Genomic DNA, 18,825 nt, shown 5'->3' with positions numbered 1-18,825 from the left:
GCAATTGGGATCCTCCGCAGCTTGAGCCATCACCGTCAGTTTCTTTCAGGAAGAACTGAGCCACCACTGCTGAACCTTCGCCTTCCTCTGCCCCCCCCTCCCCCTGATGTCTCCTTAGGGATAACAGATGATTGCCAAGTGCGACTGGTGGCACTGTAGTATGGCAGCCTTTGACTCCTTGCTTTCTGACATATTCCCCCCTTAATTTCACCATCCAACTCCCCCCTCCTTCCAGAACCTGTAAACCAATTTCGGGTACAACTCCTTTGTACTTGGCAAAATAAATGATTCTGAATCTGTTGGACGATATTTGGGCGTGTTTATGCATGACAAACAAGAGCAACTGATAACAGACGGTTTGCTTGATTCAACCGGCAGATCAACTCACATGACTGTTGGTCTACAGTTACAGGTGGCCGCGTGTGTCATTTGCATGGCTTTCACTTGCTTTGAATGCCACCATATCGTGCAGTCTGTTGCGCAGTATGCAAATGAGTGGGTTATTAAGTTGGTTTGTGCGCAGAAAATACAAGTCGTGCAATCATGGATGTGTGTACGAGCCCTAAGAGCCTTTTTCCAATAGAGTCAATCTTGCCTGATTTCACGCACATGAAACCGGGTCCGGAATCACAGCCTATTAAAATCAGTAGACTGCTTCCAAAACCACGTGTGTTAAAAAAAAATAAAAATTAAGCACTGCTTCAGAATTCTGGATAATACATCCGAATCCTATAGTGGTGCATGGCTCTGCGACAGGGTTTTGGATGCGTAATTGCGCTGCACAAGTCTCTGAGATGGCAGCTTGGCTCTAGTGGAAACTGTCCTTAAAGTGGTCTGAAACTCAGTATTTCTTCTTTACTTTAAAATATTCCTTAAAGCTTTAAACCTACTATCACAAAAAAAAGTAGCAGAACAGCATTCAAACAGTGAAACACATAATTTTGCTCTGCACTGGAATGCTCCTTCAGCTCAAGATCGGCTTCCACAGAGGAGATAACATTATCTTTCGTTTACATTCCAATGTTGTTACGTTGTGTGTAACAACTGAAAATGAGCTCTCTCTGCTTCAAGCATGCACATAGTTCAGAACAGCTCACTACAAGATTTTAATATATAATACAAAGCAGCTTGAATAAAATGCAATGGCAGCTTTCAGAGCAGATAAACTGTACTTTGGGAACATGCAATTTGTAAATTAACAATATTACTTGTTCGCAAAAGCAAATATGGTAACTGTATGGGTAATAAAAAGTTGGAAAACACGTTTTTATTGAATGTTATGTCAGAGTTTCAGACCACTTTAATGGTAAAAAAAAAGTCTAGCCTTTTGCCTACTTAAGCCCTAATTCACACTCTGCTTCAATATAATTTGTATTGAATGGAAAAGAAACCAAGATCAGCAGCACCACTCTTGAAGAAATAGCTCTTTATTCAGACACCTAATTAAAATCACATGCCAAAAAAATGGACTTAGACGCAGCTACAGCCCCCTGTTTCGAATGCTTCTTTGTCAAGCTGCAAGCTCATAATGACATGCTAGATAGACACACCACTTTATATACCCCTGGTCAGATACAAACTGACCAATCAGGCATACTATCTAAAAAGAGCGACCAATCAACAGGTTCCTGTAGTAAGGAGGACCTGATGGGGAACTGCAGATAAAAATAGAACCCCCTCTGACATCACTTAGGGGAGGTAATCACTGGTAAAGGAGAGTAGGCTTGGCCAAAAAAACAACTCCCAGCCAATGAGGGATGTAGATGACTGGATAGTGTAATGATCAAAGGCTCCAGGAGACCAAGGTTCGAATCCCAGCTCCACCTGCTCAGCAAGCCAACAGCAACTCAACAGGAGAAAAAAAAGCTTAGTAGTAAGTCGCCCACCGCCAATCGGAAGTAAAAACACCTCAACATTACGCAAAGACGCAAAAAGATACGTATTCGCATAAAAATAATGCGTAAGAATATGCATACAAACTGTTAACGCGTAAAACGTACGCAAAGAATCCAGTACACCCACTGGAGTCCAAAACGGCAGGAGAAGATCAAGCCAAAAAGCGTAAAAATAAAAAACCAAATAACAAGGAATATGCTGAGACATCGCTCATAATAAAGATACTATCAAATTCAATACAAAATACAAAAACACTGTGTGATTATTGAATGGAAAATAATAAAAAAAAATTACAATAAAGAAATGCACAATATAAATTGTTGCACAACAAAAGCAGCAGGTTAAGTGACAACACAATTGTATTTGTCACATAGAAATGGAGAGTTTTGTGATGAAAAATGAGGTTAGCAAAATGGTTATTATTATTATTATTTATATAGCGCTGACATTTTTCGCAGCTCTGTACAGAGTATATTGTCTTGTCCCTTAACTGTCCCGCAGAGGGGTTTAGAATCTCATCCCTATCGTTGTCAAATGTCTATGTACCTGTATGTATAGGTATAACCTTGATGCTACAACCCCACTTCTTAATACAGCACCAGGGAGTCAACCAGTCCACACCCGTATCCACCAAAGGTGCAACAGTCCAAATGAAGAAAGACCGGGTCTTGACCTGGATTTTAGGCCAATTGGCCAATTTTTATTTGCAGAACCACAGTGCTGGAGCACAACGTTTCGACCAGATGGTCTTTATCAAGTGCTTGATAAAGACCATCTGGTCGAAACGTTGTGCTCTAGCACTGTGGTTCTGCAAATAAAAATTGGCCAATTGGCCTAAAATGCAGGTCGAGGCCCGGTCTTTCTTCATTTGGACTATGTACCTGTATGTATCATAGTGTAGGGACAATCTTAGGGGGAAGCCAATTAACCTCCTTAGCGGTAACCATGCGCTAGACTCAGGGTGGAAAACCGCAGCTCAGAGCGCTAACCCCGAGCTACACTCGTGGCAGCTGCCGGGAGGTCCACGTAGAGAATTGTTCTCACTCACCTCCTGGGCGATCCAGATGCTGGCAGCCATTCCTCTTCCTCTCCTCTGAGGCGAAGCATCCCCCTGGTAAGATTGTCAACTGTCATCATGACGACAGCCAGCAATCTCACTATAGGGTTACAGCGCCACCCGGAGGACAGAGGGAGAACTGCAGCGCTGGATCCCAGGGAGGTGCGTAAGTGCAGGGGCTGCTCCAGGCTCTCTCGTGTCGTGGTATGATTTTTTTTTCTTGCTTTTATGGTCTAAAAGCATGTGATAAAATTGTACCGCTTTTAGACCCTAAAATCAGGAAAGAATCATACCGCCAGGGAGGTTAACTTATCTGTATATTTTGGGATGTGAGAGAAAACCGAAGTGCCCAGAGGAAACCCACGCAGACACAGGGAGGACATACCAACTCCGTACTGATAGCGTCCTGGCTGGGGATCAAACTGATGAGCATGCTAACCACTATGACACCACGCTGCCCATGGTTGTGTTATCCTGCTGGGCTGTATATAGCCATAAATGCACTGGCTAGCTAGAGTTCATTTTTTTTATATTTAATACATTTTAAACTTATTTCAATTGTTTAATAGCTGCTTGCTTAGAGCTAGGCTTTCAAGCAGGCCTAAATAGACATTTTTACAGAATTCATCTAATACGCCATTCATTGTTTTGTTGGGTTTCACTTTCAGCCTCGTCCAATTGATAGCAGCTCTTCTGTGGGCCACAAGCCAGACAAATTAACTGGGCATATTGAATTCAGGAACATTTTCTTTTCTTATCCTAGTCGCCCAGATATCCAGGTAGGATATAAATCACATTTATGTAGTTCTATATGACGTTATTGACAGATATGGCTTGTTAAACCGTCAACATGGCCTCAATGTTCACTGTTTACATCAATATTACAGATTCTCACTGGTCTCAACCTGAAGGTTCCTGCTGGAAAGACCATGGCTCTGGTTGGCATGAGTGGCTGTGGGAAAAGTACAACTATCCAATTACTGCAGAGGTTCTATGATCCTACGGAGGGGGAGGTATCACATTTCTTCTTCTGGAATGTCAAATATCTCCACTTATTTTAAAGGACATGTTACAGAAATAGAACCAATTAAAGGGTGGTATTTACTATATAAAGTAACGTCTAAAGATAGACTCGAGTTTGTAGAACATGCTAAATTGTACTAAATTTAGTATGAGCCGGGCTTAAAGGGAACCTGCAGCGTGTAAAATTATTTAAAATTAACCCGTGACGTCGCTGCAAATGAATATTACATACTTACCTCACAGTCAGTTCCTCTCAGAAGCTCACTATTTTCGTCTTACAGTGATCCCTTTCAGTTCTTATCATATTTTGTCAGAACTGAAATAAACCAGTTGCTGTCAGTTATATATCAGCAGCTGTCAGTTACAACTGAATGTGCAAGGTAATGTCCATGTTTCCCTATGGCTAAAGTGGTGTGATATTACAGTTTAACAGTATGCTGACCAGGAAGCTGTTATGGGGTAATGGCCATTTTTTAAAATAAAGGATGGAAAATTCCATTGATCACAGTGGGCAAATGGGATGCAGGTAAGGAGAAAGAGATTGATGAGTAGACTACACAGGAGGTAAGTATGACCTGTGTATAGTTATTTTGATTTTTGATTTTCAGTTCAGGGTCTCTTTAACTTATAATGGGAGTATGTTAGTCTTGTTTTGATGGGTGCATTCTAAAGATATATTCTTCGCTCCCTGTTGCTAAAGACAAGAAGTGTCTCCCTCAAATGGCAGCACATATAGGCAACAGAGAAAAAAAGAACCCTTTTCAATTGTATGAGGAAGTGGTTGTAGCAGTTATGGCGCTAGTCGAGTTGAAGGAAACCACAGCTGTTTCCTGCTTGCAGCAATTTGATTGCAACCACTAATTTGTATGAAATAGGGCGCTAACAAGAAACACTATCCACACCACCAAACGAATAGGAATAGTAAACTTGCATGAGCGGAGGAGGTAGCCAAAACAAGTGCTGTGCCTGAAGCCCAGTGGCCAAAAGCCCCAGGTGAAGGCCCTGATGTGCAATTCCCGTCTTAGTGTTTCCTGCTAGGTACCCAATTTCTTACAAATTAGTGGACACAAAGACTATGAGGTTTCCTGAGTCCCCTCAAGTAGGCTAGTGCCACATTTATTACTTTGCCCTCCAATGACGGATACATGTGACAGACAGCATCTCCATGACAGAATCATTTACAGACAGGATCCCTAATGAGAGACAAGTTCCCCAGTAACTAACAGCCATCTTGTTATAGAGCCCTTATTTACAAGCACCGCCCACACGCAGAACTAGCAGTGTTGCTAGAGCTTACCTGTGTCTATGCTGACCAGTGTCAAGTCTGTTGCCTCTGAACTGACCTGCTCTGCTCCCTCCCTACCCCTCATGTCATGTGACACTGGACAGCAGAGCTCAGTTTCTGTGAGAGAAAGAAGGAATCTTCATGGGGAACACCACTAATTTTGTACAGCCACTCCCCCAGTTTCATAAAGTAAGAGATGCCCACAAGCCAGACGTGTGCCCCTGTAGATACACCTCTGCTAACTCTTTTTACCTCTTCCGGGCCGCTGCTACGTATATCTGTGCCCCTGTATACTTCACTTGCAGATCAGGGGCATAGAAATACGTATTTGTTTCTTATCACTACTGATCGCAATAGCCGTGCTGTTCCCGTTCAACTTCGTCGCAATCCCGCCGTTCCATGAACAGTGAACGGGAACAGCTTGTTCCCAAACCCAATCACAGTGCCTGTGATGAATAAAAGCCAACGTCAGCCAGACACAGAATTCCATTCACAAAGTGAAAGTAAACAGATGAATTTACTACTTCCCGTGTGCTGTTTACAGTACACGGGAACTTAGTGTAGTGCTATCTTGTGGCCAAAAAGTAAAAATACACCCGTATACACTTTTATATATATAAATACATAGATTTTTATTAATTTTTAACCTATTACACCCCTACCCTATAGTTACTATTATTATTATTTAGTATTTATATAGCTCTGACATTTTTCGCAGTGCTGTACAAAGTATATACAGTCTTGTCACTTAACTGTCCCTCAGAGGGGCTCACAATCTAATCCCTACCATAGTCATATGCCTATATTTGTAGCATGTAGTTTATGTATCATAGTCTAGGGCCAATTTTTTAGGGGGAGCCAATTAACCTCTCTATATGTTTTTGGGATATGGGAGGAAACCATAGTGCCCGGGGGAAACCCATACAGACTCTGTGCAGATAGTGCCCTGGCTGGGCACTACCAAATAAATAGTTATCAAAATAAAACACCTGTAAAAAATAAAATAAAAAAAATGAAACCATTTTTTTTAAAAATTCATAAATAGTGGACTTTTTTTTAAATTTGCATGTCATGAGGGTATAGTACTTTTATTTTTGTAAATAAAGGCTCGTAATTATTGATATAGTATTAAAAATCCCTAGACCGAAAAAATATTTGCAGATTAAATATTACCGCCATATATTGCTCAAGGGACACAATTTGAATGTTGTAATAACTGGGACAAATGAGCAAATAATGTGTGTGAGTTTTATCTACCATAGCACAATTTATGCTAACCTCTTGAGAACCACGGTCTTAAACACCCCTAGTGACCAGGCCATTTTTTTACAAAATTGGCCACTGCAGCCCACCAACAGAGATTTTTATTTATTTTTTTTAAAATATTTATTTGTTTATTTTTCATTACATTTTGCAGTTTTTTTTTTAACCCTCCCTCCCCCCGCCAGCCAATTAGCATGATAGCGTGGCTTTAAGCTATGACAGCGGATCACTTTTCTGCCGGCCAGATGGACAGCCATGTCACACGGCTGTCCCCAGTACAGTGCTGCATTAGATTGCAGCGCTCTACAGTGTTATTAGACGGCAATTTCGCCATCTAACAGTCCCTAGCGGCGATCGCCGATGGGAGGCTGATGGCGGAGCTTCGTCATGCAAGCGGGGATGAGCGCATATAGACACGTGCAATCCCCTGCAATCTCCGCCTCTAGCACTTCACGCAATTGGCGTTGAGCAGTCGTTAGGCAGTTAAAACTATAATGGTTGAAAAAATAGTGACTTTTTCATGTTTTTTTCTTATCATTCCCTTTAAAATGCATATAAAATCAAATAATTCCTAGCAAAAAGTACCACCCAAAGAAAGCCTAATTTGTGGCGAAAAAACATTATATAGATAATGTTTGTGTGATAAGTAACAATAAAGTTATTGGCGAATGAATGGGAGGAGCATGAGGTGAAAATTGCTCTGGTTTTTAAGGAAAAAATAACCTGTGGTTGAGAAGTGGTTAAAAAGAGTTGTTCTGAGAACTTATAGTAGTATGACAAATCTATTGAAGCAGGGAGGAAATTCTATCAACAAGCTAGACAGTCTGCTGGCTGCACTAAGTGGATACATGTAGAACTGTCTGGTAATTTCCTTCCAGTCAGTTAAACTGAAAAAGTACTGAAAGCAATATAATAAAACCCCTGTTGCTTCCAGATTTGACAGTTTGCTGCCTGTGAACTTCATTGTGGGAAATAACACCTTTTTTCAACTGCCATGTAAGCAACATCTCCCTGTGTGCATATACTTCGGACAGTGGTGTGGGACACGCAAGGGAGATGCGTCTGTGTGCGCTTTGTGGGAAGGTGGTGGCCGTGGTCTAGCGCCCTTTGTACTAGTAAGGGTCATAAAAAAATTAGTCCAGTTGAACCTATGTGGGGTGATTAGACCAGCTGTATGGCTTGACTTATGTGCTCAAGTGCTCTTGAACAGTAGTGGTGGCCTCGAGTGTAGTTGGACATGACAATATTGGAACACTTATGGAACATTAAAGACACTGATAGTTTTATGAAATCCTTCATACTTAGGTCATGGTTGATGGACAAGATATCCGCACCCTCAATGTGAAATGGCTGAGAGATAACATTGGCGTGGTCAGCCAGGAGCCAGTCTTGTTTGGAACAACTATTGGTGAAAACATCCGCTTTGGTAGAGATGGAGTAACAGAGCAAGATATTGAGCAAGCAGCCAGAGAAGCCAATGCTTATGACTTCATTTCAAAACTACCCGAAGTAGGTATACATTGTACAGTCCTTGTGGGCAACCGTAATTCACAAATGACTTAAAGAGCAACCATAACCAAGAATTGAACTTCATCACAATCAGTAGCTGATTGTACCTTTCCCATGAGAAATCTATTCTCCAACGGATCATTAGGGGGCTCTCTATGGCTGATTTTGGGTGAAACCCCTTCCACCGTGTGATGTCAGCGCCTCACAGCACTGAGGTACTGACATCACACTGTGGGAGCCTTTTTGCACTGTGGGAAATAACAGCTGTTTCCAACGGCCAAAAATGCAAGCAGCATCTCCTTCCAGTGACCACACTTGCCAGCAGTAAAAATGTCACCATATGAAAATTTCAGAATATAAATCATGGAGAGGAAAGATTTTACAATGAGCAAACACTAACTAAATCATTTATACAAAATTATTGTAAAAATTAAGCACTTTTTTATTACATTATTTTCACTGGAGTTACTCTTTAAACCCTAGTTTGTACAGTCCTGTAGATGTACATGAGAAAATATACATTAATTAATTCATTGTTAGCATCATGTGATACTAATAACATGCAAACCTTTATTTATGGAGGCTACAGTCAGATCTGCAACCTGGAATGATTTGACAAAAGTCAGACTGTCTCCAAATTCCTTATTATTCAAATAGTTATTCCCAAAGCCATGACATATGTGTTCACTGTTTCCACCAGATTACAGAACAGTTAGTGGTGGAAGCAGACATATTGCATAGTAGAAAAAAAGAAGAAGAAAAAACGGTTTTCTGCTCAGTATCAGTGAAGCTGTCAACCAGATAAGCTTCCTGCTTAAAGTGGACCCAAACCAAACATTTTTTTAATTCAAAATATTTAGTTGCACCACTCTGACACATACAAAGATAAACAAACATTCCCTCAAGCCTATGAGCATTTCAGTGCATGTTTTTCACCCTTCTCTTTTCATAACTAGGGTTATACAGGTGGCAGCCACTAGCAATTCCTCCTTTGCCGGACAACACCTACTCCACTAGTTTGCCGGATTCTGTCCCGGCAATATGAAAGGAAGGGAATTTATAATATTTTATTAAAAAAGGCTGCTATTTATTATTATAATTTAGAAAGTAGATTTTATTTCTGAAATCTTGTATTTTTAATTTGGGTCCACTTTAATAATGTATTATTATTATTAATATTTTTTTTATTATTAAGCAGGAAGCTTATTTGGAATTTCAACATAACCCCTTTTTGAAATGTTACCATTTCACCAGCTTTTTGAATTTCCTTATACCAGTAAACCTTTGGTACCAGGGGGGTGTCTAAAGAGCTCCTGTCTCCACCAGTAGTGTTAACAGCGCTTTGCATGGAGGGCAGGGGAAAACCCAGGATTTTCAAGGGGGGATTCCTGAAAGGTCTCCCTCAGCCATGCACAATACAGTATAATAACATGGTAGGACATCATGCTGGGTACACATAATGCAATTTCCGTCCGACCGACCGACCAAGGGATCGATCAGGAGCAGTCTGGATACAGATAATAATCAGCTGACATTGCTAATGAAAGTGGAGCATTCACACAGCAGGGCACAGGGCAGTGCTCATACTTGGCTCTGTTATGTTCCCCAGAGCTGCTCCATGCTCTGTACACACGCTGCTGCTCCATCCAAAGTCAACTGTAGCAAGGAAATAAAGGGGGCAGTGCTGTGAGTTGCAGGATGCCTGAAGATATTCTGGTGTCTCAACTTGTGCCTGTCCACAGACACTGCACCGGCCCTGGTCTGAGGGGGGATTCTGGGCAGCTGTAATCCTAAATGTGGGGAGCCTTTTTAAAAAGGCTCCCCAGTCTCAACATAAGTCATCTCATCCTCTCCTAGCTGCCCCCTTTTGCAGAGTAGTCCCTAATGTCCTCAAGCTGTGTAGACTGGTAGTGCTCAGAAGTGGATCCCCATGCTCATGGATTCTACAAAATGTCATGGTATATTAGCAGGTGAGCACTACCGCTAACAGTGGCAGTATATGGTAGCTGGGAAGAACTTTATGAATCACTTTTGTAATTTGATTTCAGTAAGCTCTTGGATTGGAAGTTGTTGATACTGATAAAGTTTATGTGAGCAATCTAACCATATCTAACGTTACAAATCCTGGTGAAAACCAATGAAGTGCAAAATAAAAAGAGCTAATAAGTTGTTCTCATTGATGTGCTATTTCCAGAGATTCAATACAATGGTGGGTGAGAGAGGAGCCCAGCTGAGCGGAGGACAGAAGCAGAGAATAGCGATCGCTCGTGCTCTGGTGCGAAATCCCAGAATTCTACTTCTTGATGAGGCGACATCAGCTCTGGACATGCAGAGTGAGGCTATTGTGCAAGCTGCATTAGATAAGGTGATACAGTAAAGTAAAGCCAGCTACTTCCAGGCTCAAGCTGATTGACTAATGCTGCTGTAGTTAAATGTGTGTTTTCTATTTTCACGGTGTGCTGTGCTTTAGGCCAGAGCTGGTCGTACAACTATAGTCATTGCACATCGACTATCTACCATTCGAAACGCTGACATCATTGCTGGATTCCATGGTGGCATTGTGGTCGAGCAAGGGTCCCATGACGAGCTAATGAATAAGAAGGGAATCTACTACTCACTTGTGATGCTTCAGGTAAATCATATCCAGGCACGTGCACAGGGGGGTGCTCTGGGTGCCCAGGCACCCCCCTTTTTAGAATCATCAAAAAAAGGCCCCTCTCGCCGCGCAAAATAAGCTCCGCCCCCGGTCGCGATAAGCTCCGCCCACCCGCGGGAAGCTCCGCCTCCTGTGACACTATCAAGTGAAGAGGCCCAGACAGGAATCCTAGTGTGGCATACTGACCTCTCCCTCCACCTAGGACCCATACTGACCTCTACCTCCCCCAGCACCCATAGTGACCTCTCCCTCCACCTAGTACCCAGTGACCACTCCCTCCCCTAGCACTCACAGTGACCTCTCCCTCCACCTAGGACCCATACTGACCTCTCCCTCCACCAGTACCCACAGTGACCTCTCCCTCCCCTAGCACCCACAGTGACCTCTCCCTCCCCCAGCACCCACAGTGACCTCTCCCTCCACCTAGCACCCACAGTGACCTCTCCCTCCACCTAGCACCCACAGTGACCTCTCTCTTACCCAGCACCCACAGTGACCTCTTCCTCCATCTAGCACCCACAGTGACCTCTCCCTCCACCTAGCACCCACAGTGACCTCTCCCTCCCCAGCTCTAGCAGTGATCCTGCCTACCCCAGCACCCACACTGACCTATCCCTCCCCCAGCACCCACAGTGATTTTTCCCTCCCCCAGTGGCTACCCTCCTGTCCCCTGCAGCACCCACAGGGACCTCCCATCCCAAAAGCAGCACCTACAGTGACCTCTCCCATTAGCAGCGCCCAGAGTGGCTTCTCCCAACCCCCAGCATCCCCTCCCTCCTCCAGTAACCACACTGACTTCTCCCAGCACCCACAGTGGCCTACCCTTCCCCCAGCACCCACACTGACCACTACCTCCCTTAGCAGCAACTATGCCATTCATAGCAGCACCCATAGTGACCTCCCACCCTATGCACCCACAGCAATCCCACCAATATTCAGCACCCACATTACTCTCAACCAGTAACCCCCACTATAGTACTTGCACCAAGCACCCTGCACCCAATACTCACATCTGGCCTCAATATGGCACTTAGTACTTTCATCAAACAGCCACATGACTCCCAATACCTGCACCCCTTCACCCTATAGCTGGCACCCAGTACTCACACCTACATGGCACAGTACTTGCACCCAGCTCTGACATGTCACTCACTACTAACACCTGCACACAGCCTCCACATGGCACCCACTCACATAACCAGTACTAGCACCCGATGTACCTGCACTCAGAACCCACGTGACACACAACACCCACCCAGAGCTAGCACCCAGTGCAGGCATGGCACCAAGTATTTGCACCTATGTGATACCCAGTACCTGCACCCAACACCCACATGTTTCATCTGCAGTAGTTCCAGTTGCACTAAGCCTCCACTTGGTGCCCAGCACCCACACCAAGCTCTCACATATGACATCCAGTACTTGCACCCAGAACTCAAAAGGGACTGAGTACATGCAATCAACACCTACATGATGGTTGATACACACCCATACTGCCAGAATCCACATGACACCCTGTACCAGCACCCAGAACCCACATGGCACCCAGCATCTGCCTTTAGCACCCACATAACAACAAATATCCCACTAGCCAGCACCCATTACCCATATGTCACCATGTACTCACTCCCAGTACCCACTTGGCACTCAGTATTTGCACCTAAGACCCACATACCCCCATAATCCACACCCACATGGCACAGTACTCACGCACCCAGTACCCATCCTTGGTCCGAACCCATATGAGACACAGTACTCTCCCATGGCACACCTCCAGACCACACATAACACTCCCTACTCACTCATGTCCAACACTCACATGGCTCCCTGTACCAATTAGCACTCTCATGGCACCCACTATTGTTTATCACCATCTGCTACTCATTCAGCACCCAATACTGCATAGCACCCACTGCAAATAAACACCCAATACAAACTGGACCTTGGTACCCAAAGCAGCTTGACACAGACTTTACATTGGCATCTCGGCACCCACTGCAACTTACCACAAAGTGAACCTTTGCGTCTTACCATCCACTGCATCTGGGCACCCACTGCACCTTGGCACTTACTGCAGTTTTGCATCTACTAATGCTTAGCAACCACTGCATATTGGTAACCACTTCTTTGCCTGAAAAGAGGCTTGGGTGCTGACCAAGAGGGACAGAGGTCCCAGTAATGAAAGGTGAGTCTGTGCCTCTACAGTGGGCTCCACTGTGCCCACTCTAGCCCACTAACAGTGGGCACCTATCACTGCTGATTTGAGGGTGGTAGCACCAAAAGAGTTGGAAGGAGACACACAGTCTGCCTGATACTGCTATAAAGGTGTGTGTGTGTGTGTGTTGGGGGGGGGGGGGATAAGACTGCCTTATGCTTTATGGAGAGGGGGTATTACATACACAATTTAGTACGATTTATCGATTTCAAATTTGAGCACCACACCCTTGAGTATCCTCTGCATGGCCCTGCCCCTTCCTGCAGCACCCACACTGACCTCTACTTTTCCCATCAGCCACCCCTTCCCCTCATAGCTGGCACCCAGTACTCACACTCACATGACACCAAGTATCTGCACCCAGGCCTAAAATTGCACCCAGTACTCACACCTGCACACAGCTTCCATGTGGCACCCACTATCTGCACCAAGTATCCACTTAACCTGTAACCACACCCAAAGTACCCGCATTCAAAACCCATGACATTCCCAAAGCCCACCCATAGCCAGCACCCAGTACAGGCATGGCACCATGTATTCGCACCCATGTCACACCCGGTACCTGCATCCAGCACCCACATGACATCCAGTACATGCACCCAGATCTTACATGGCACTAAGTTCTTGCAATCAACACCCGCATGACACTCGATACCCAACCATAGCCAGAACCCACATGACACTCAGTACTTACACCCAGAACCCACATGGCACCCATCATCTGCATTCAGCAGCATGACAATCAATACCCCCAGCCAGAAAAGAGGAGGGGGGCATGCGGGGGAAGGCATTGCCAGGCCCCTTTTTTAAATTTGAGCACCCCCCACTTAAGGACCCTCTGCACGGCCCTGATCATATCCACAGATAAGACACCCAATTTCAGGTAAAGAAGGTCATATGTCCAAAGTATTTCTAAATAACATCTTTGTAATTCAAATAAGTGATGTATTTCCAGTATGATATGAGAGCTTCATCTTGCATTATTGCCAGAGGCTTAGGATAGCACAAAATCAGTTTTACAGGAGAAAAGTGCCTTTTCACTCTTTCTAGCAGTATTAACACTCAGTATGGTAGAATCCTTAAAGTAAACCAGAGACAAAGCACCCTCAAGTATGTTACCATATATATCAGTGGGAACATTAGAGAAAACACCTACCCTGCTCTTTGTTTCATCCTTTACTGCTCAGCCTGCTTGTTACCAGCCATGATAAAATCCCCGACTGAGCATTCAGTCTGGCTTTGCTCAGGAAGGATGAAACAGAGAGCAAGGTAGGTGTTTTCTCTAATGTTCCCACTGATATATAAGGTAAAATACTTGAGGGTGCTTTGTCTCTGGTTCACTTCAAAGGGTGGAGTAACACGGACTAGTTCAGCGCTGCTGACTGTATAGTAGTTTTGGTGTTGAATGGTGTGACTTCAGCAGCACCACATGGTTCGGAACATGAACACACGCATTCAGTTTGGAAGGAGGAATTATTGGAGTTAAAGTAGACCTGAACTATTGCACAAGACAGAAGGAAAGCATGGAGAAATGCACCCTGTATGTATTTTGTGGGTTAAGCCTGCCTAATTGGCTGGGTAGTGTACTGGTTAAGGGCTCTGCCTCTGACATAGGAGACCAGGGTTCAAACCTCAGCTTCTTCCTGTTCTGTGTGTAAGCCAGCACATATTCATTGAGGAGACCTTGGCCAAGACTCCCTAACACTGCCACTGGCTATAGAGCGTGTCCTAGTGGATGAAGCCCTGGTGCTTTGAGTCCGGTTGGAGAAAAGCGCAATATAAATGTTCTATTCTTCTTCTGTAATTCCCCCTCATCTGTGACTATTCACAACTGTAATCTGATCTCTTCACTGTGTCAGCTGGCTGCCTTGGCACAGCAGCTAATTTGTAAACACAGGATGTTATTAGAACTGGCCAAGATGGTAGCCATAGACAGGTTCAGGGCCGGCGCTACCATAGAGGCAAAGGAGGCAGCTGCCCCGGGGCCCCAGAGCTTGTAGGGGCCCCCAGTGGCTACAAGAGGAAAAAACATTTCAAATCGGCCTTATAGTTTTTGAGAAAATCGATTTTAAAGTTTCAATGGAAAAAAAATACACATTTAAAAACCTGCCGACTTTAATGGTTAATAGCATATCCACATTAAATGCTATAAACCCTAAATTTGCAGGATATGTTAAGGAGATCATTAGGAATAAGAGGAAAAAACAATTTTTCAAAAAGACCTTATAGTTTTTGAGAAAATTGATTTTAAAGTTTCGACGAAAAAACGTATACTTTTAACCACTTCCCGACCGCCGTTTGTACAATTGGCGGCTGGGAAGTGCACCCCGCAAGGACCGCCGTATTGACAAATGGCGGCGGTCCTTGTAGGGGCATGGGCGGAGCGATCGCGTCATCCGTGACGCGATCCTCCGCCTCCGCCTGGCGCCGCTCACCCGCCGCAACATCCCGCCGGCCATACGGAAGCGCCGGCGGGATGTTAACCCGACGATCGCCACATACAAAGTGTATAATACACTTTGTAATGTTTACAAAGTGTATTATACAGGCTGCCTCCTGCCCTGGTGGTCCCAGTGTCCGAGGGACCACCAGGGCAGGCTGCAGCCACCCTAGTCTGCACCAAGCACACTGATTTTTTACCCCCCCTGCCCCAGATCGCCCACAGCACCCATCAGACCCCCCCTGCCCACCCCCCAGACCCCTGTTTGCACCCAATCACCCCCCTAATCACCCATCAATCACTCCCTGTCACTATCTGTCAACGCTATTTTCTTTTTATCCCCCCCCCCTGCTCCCTGCCCCCTCCTGATCACCCCCCACCCCTCAGATTCTCCCCAGACCCCTCCCCCAGAACACCCCCCCCTGTTTACTGTATGCATCTATCCCCCTGATCACCTGTCAATAACCTGTCAATCACCTGTCAATCACCTGTCAATTACCCATCAATCACCCCCTGTCACTGCCACCCATCAATCAGCCCCTAACCTGCCCCTTGCGGGCAATCTGATCACCCCCCCCCCCCCCCACACCAATAGATTGCCCGCAGATCCGACATCAGATCACCTCCCAAATCCATTGTTTACATCTATTCTCTCCTCTAAACACCCACTAATTACCCATCAATCACCCCCTATCACCACCTGTCACTTTTACCTATCAGATCAGACCCTAATCTGCCCCTTGCGGGCACCCAATCACCCGCCCACACGCTCAGATTGCCCTCTGACCCCCCCCCCTTATCAATTCACCAGTGCATTAATTACATCTGTTCTTCCCTGTAATAACCCACTGATCACCTGTCAATCACCTGCCAATCACCTATCACCCATCAATCACCCCCTGTCACCCCCTGTCACTGCCACCCATCAATCAGCCCCTAACCTGCCCCTTGCGGGGAATCTGATCACCCATCCACACCATTAGATCGCCCGCAAACCCGCCGTCAGATTACCTCCCAAATGTATCGTTTACATCTGTTATCTTCTCTAAACACCCACTAATTACCCATCAATCACCCATCAATAACCCCCTGTCACTGCCACCCAACAATCAGCCCCTAACCTGCCCCTTGCGGGCAATCTGATCACCCACCCACACAAATAGATCGCCCGCAGATCCGACATCAGATCACCACCCAAGCGCAGTGTTTACATCTATTCTCTCCTCTAAACACCCACTAATTACCCATCAATCACCCCCTATCACCACCTGTCACTGTTACCCATCAGATCAGACCCTAATCTGCCCCTTGCGGGCACCCAATCACCCGCCTACACGCTCAGATTGCCCTCAGACCCCCCCTTATCAATTCGCCAGTGCAATATTTACATCTGTCCTTCCCTGTAATAACCCACTGATCACCTGTCAATCACCTGCCAATCACCTATCACCCATCAATCACCCCCTGTCACTGCCACCCATCAATCACCCCCTGTCACTGCCACCCATCAATCACCCGCTGTCACTGCCACCCATCAATCAGCCCCTAACCTGCCCCTTGCGGGCAAACTGATCACCCACCCACACCAATAGATCGCCCGCAGATCCGACATCAGATCACCACCCAAGCGCAGTGTTTCCATCTATTCTCTACCCTAAACACCCACTAATTACCCATCAATCACCCCCTGTCACTGCTACCTATCAGATTAGACCCCTATCTGCCCCTAGGGCACTCAATCACCCGCCCACACCCTCAGAATGCCCTCAGACCCCAGCCCTGATCACCTCGCCAGTGCATTGCTTGCATCTATTCCCCCCTCTAATCACACCTTGAGACACCCATCAATCACCTCCTGTCACCCCCTAGCACACCTACCCATCAGATCAGGCCCCAATTTGCCCCGTGTGGGCTCCTGATCACTCGGCCAAACCCTCAGATCCCCCTCAGACCCCCTTCCGATCACCTCCCCAGTGCATTGATTGCATCTATTTTCCCCTCTAACCACCCCCTGAGACACCCATCAATCACCTCCTGTCACCCCCCTAGCACTCCTATCCATCAGATCAGGCCCAATACAACCTGTCATCTAAAAGGCCACCCTGCTTATGACCGGTTCCACAAAATTCGCCCCCTCATAGACCACCTGTCATCAAAATTTGCAGATGCTTATACCCCTGAACAGTCATTTTGAGACATTTGGTTTCCAGACTACTCACGGTTTTGGGCCTGTAAAATGCCAGGGCGGTATAGGAACCCCACAAGTGACCCCATTTTAGAAAAAAAGACACCCCAAGGTATTTTGTTAGGTGTATGACGAGTTCATAGAAGATTTTATTTTTTGTCAAAAGTAAGCGGAAATTAATTTTTATTGGTTTTTTTTCACAAAGTGTCATTTTTCACTAACTTGTGACAAAAAATAAAATCTTCTATGAACTCGCCATACACCTAACAGAATACCTTGGGGTGTCTTCTTTCTAAAATGGGGTCACTTGTGGGGTTCCTATACTGCCCTGGCATTTTAGGGCCCCTAAACCGCGAGGAGTAGTCTAGAAAACAAATGCTTCAAAATGATCTGTGAATAGGACGTTGGGCCCCTTAGCGCACCTAGGCTGCAAAAAAGTGTCACACATGTGGTACCGCCGTACTCAGGAAAAGTAGTATAATGTGTTTTGGGGTGTATTTTTACACATACCCATGCTGGGTGGGAGAAATTTCTATGTAAATAGACAATTGTGTGTAAAAAAATCAAACAATTGTCATTTACAGAGATATTTCTCCCACTTAGCATGGGTATGTGTAAAAATACACCCCAAAACGCATTATACTACTTCTCCTGAGTACGGCGGTACCACATGTGTGGCACTTTTTTACACCCTAAGTACGCTAAGGGGCCCAAAGTCCAATGAGTACCTTTAGGATTTCACAGGTCATTTTGCGACATTTGGTTTCAAGACTACTCCTCACGGTTTAGGGCCCCTAAAATTCCAGGGCAGTATAGGAACCCCACAAATGACCCCATTCTAGAAAGAAGACACCAAAGGTATTCCGTACGGAGTATGGTGAGTTCATAGAAGATTTTATTTTTTGTCACAAGTTAGCGGAAAATGACACTTTGTGAAAAAAAACTATTAAAATCAATGTCCACTAACTTGTGACAAAAAAAATAAAAACTTCTATGAACTCACCATACTCCTAACGGAATACCTTGGGGTGTCTTCTTTCTAAAATGGGGTCATTAGTGGGGTTCCTATACCGCCCTGGCATTTTAGGGGCCCTAAACCGCGAGGAGTAGTCTTGAAACAAAAATGACCTGTGAAATCCTAAAGTTACTCATTGGACTTTGGGCCCCTTAGCGCAGTTAGGGTGCAAAAAAGTGCCACACATGTGGTATCGCCGTACTCGGGAGAAGTAGTATAATGTGTTTTGGGGTGTATTTTTACACATACCCATGCTGGGTGGGAGAAATACCTCTGTAAAT

The 18,825-nt window shown here is 45.1% G+C and overlaps 1 protein-coding gene across 2 annotated transcripts in view; it reads left to right on the top strand.

Moving 5' to 3' along the window:
* LOC137518308 (ATP-dependent translocase ABCB1-like) overlaps positions 1-18,825 on the top strand; it is a 169,691-nt gene that overhangs the window by 70,099 nt on the left and 80,767 nt on the right. For both annotated transcript variants that reach the window (XM_068235985.1, XM_068235984.1), the window contains exons 13-17: positions 3,622-3,732; positions 3,841-3,966; positions 7,830-8,033; positions 10,228-10,398; positions 10,504-10,665. In XM_068235985.1, coding sequence (XP_068092086.1) covers positions 3,622-3,732; positions 3,841-3,966; positions 7,830-8,033; positions 10,228-10,398; positions 10,504-10,665 — 774 coding nt within the window. The remainder of the gene's footprint in view (positions 1-3,621; positions 3,733-3,840; positions 3,967-7,829; positions 8,034-10,227; positions 10,399-10,503; positions 10,666-18,825) is intronic.

This window comes from Hyperolius riggenbachi, chromosome 5 (assembly GCF_040937935.1).
Source record: "Hyperolius riggenbachi isolate aHypRig1 chromosome 5, aHypRig1.pri, whole genome shotgun sequence".
Classification (NCBI taxonomy): Eukaryota; Metazoa; Chordata; class Amphibia; order Anura; family Hyperoliidae; genus Hyperolius; species Hyperolius riggenbachi.
Note: the sequence above shows the minus strand (reverse complement) of the source record. Positions and strands in the feature narration are given on the sequence as shown.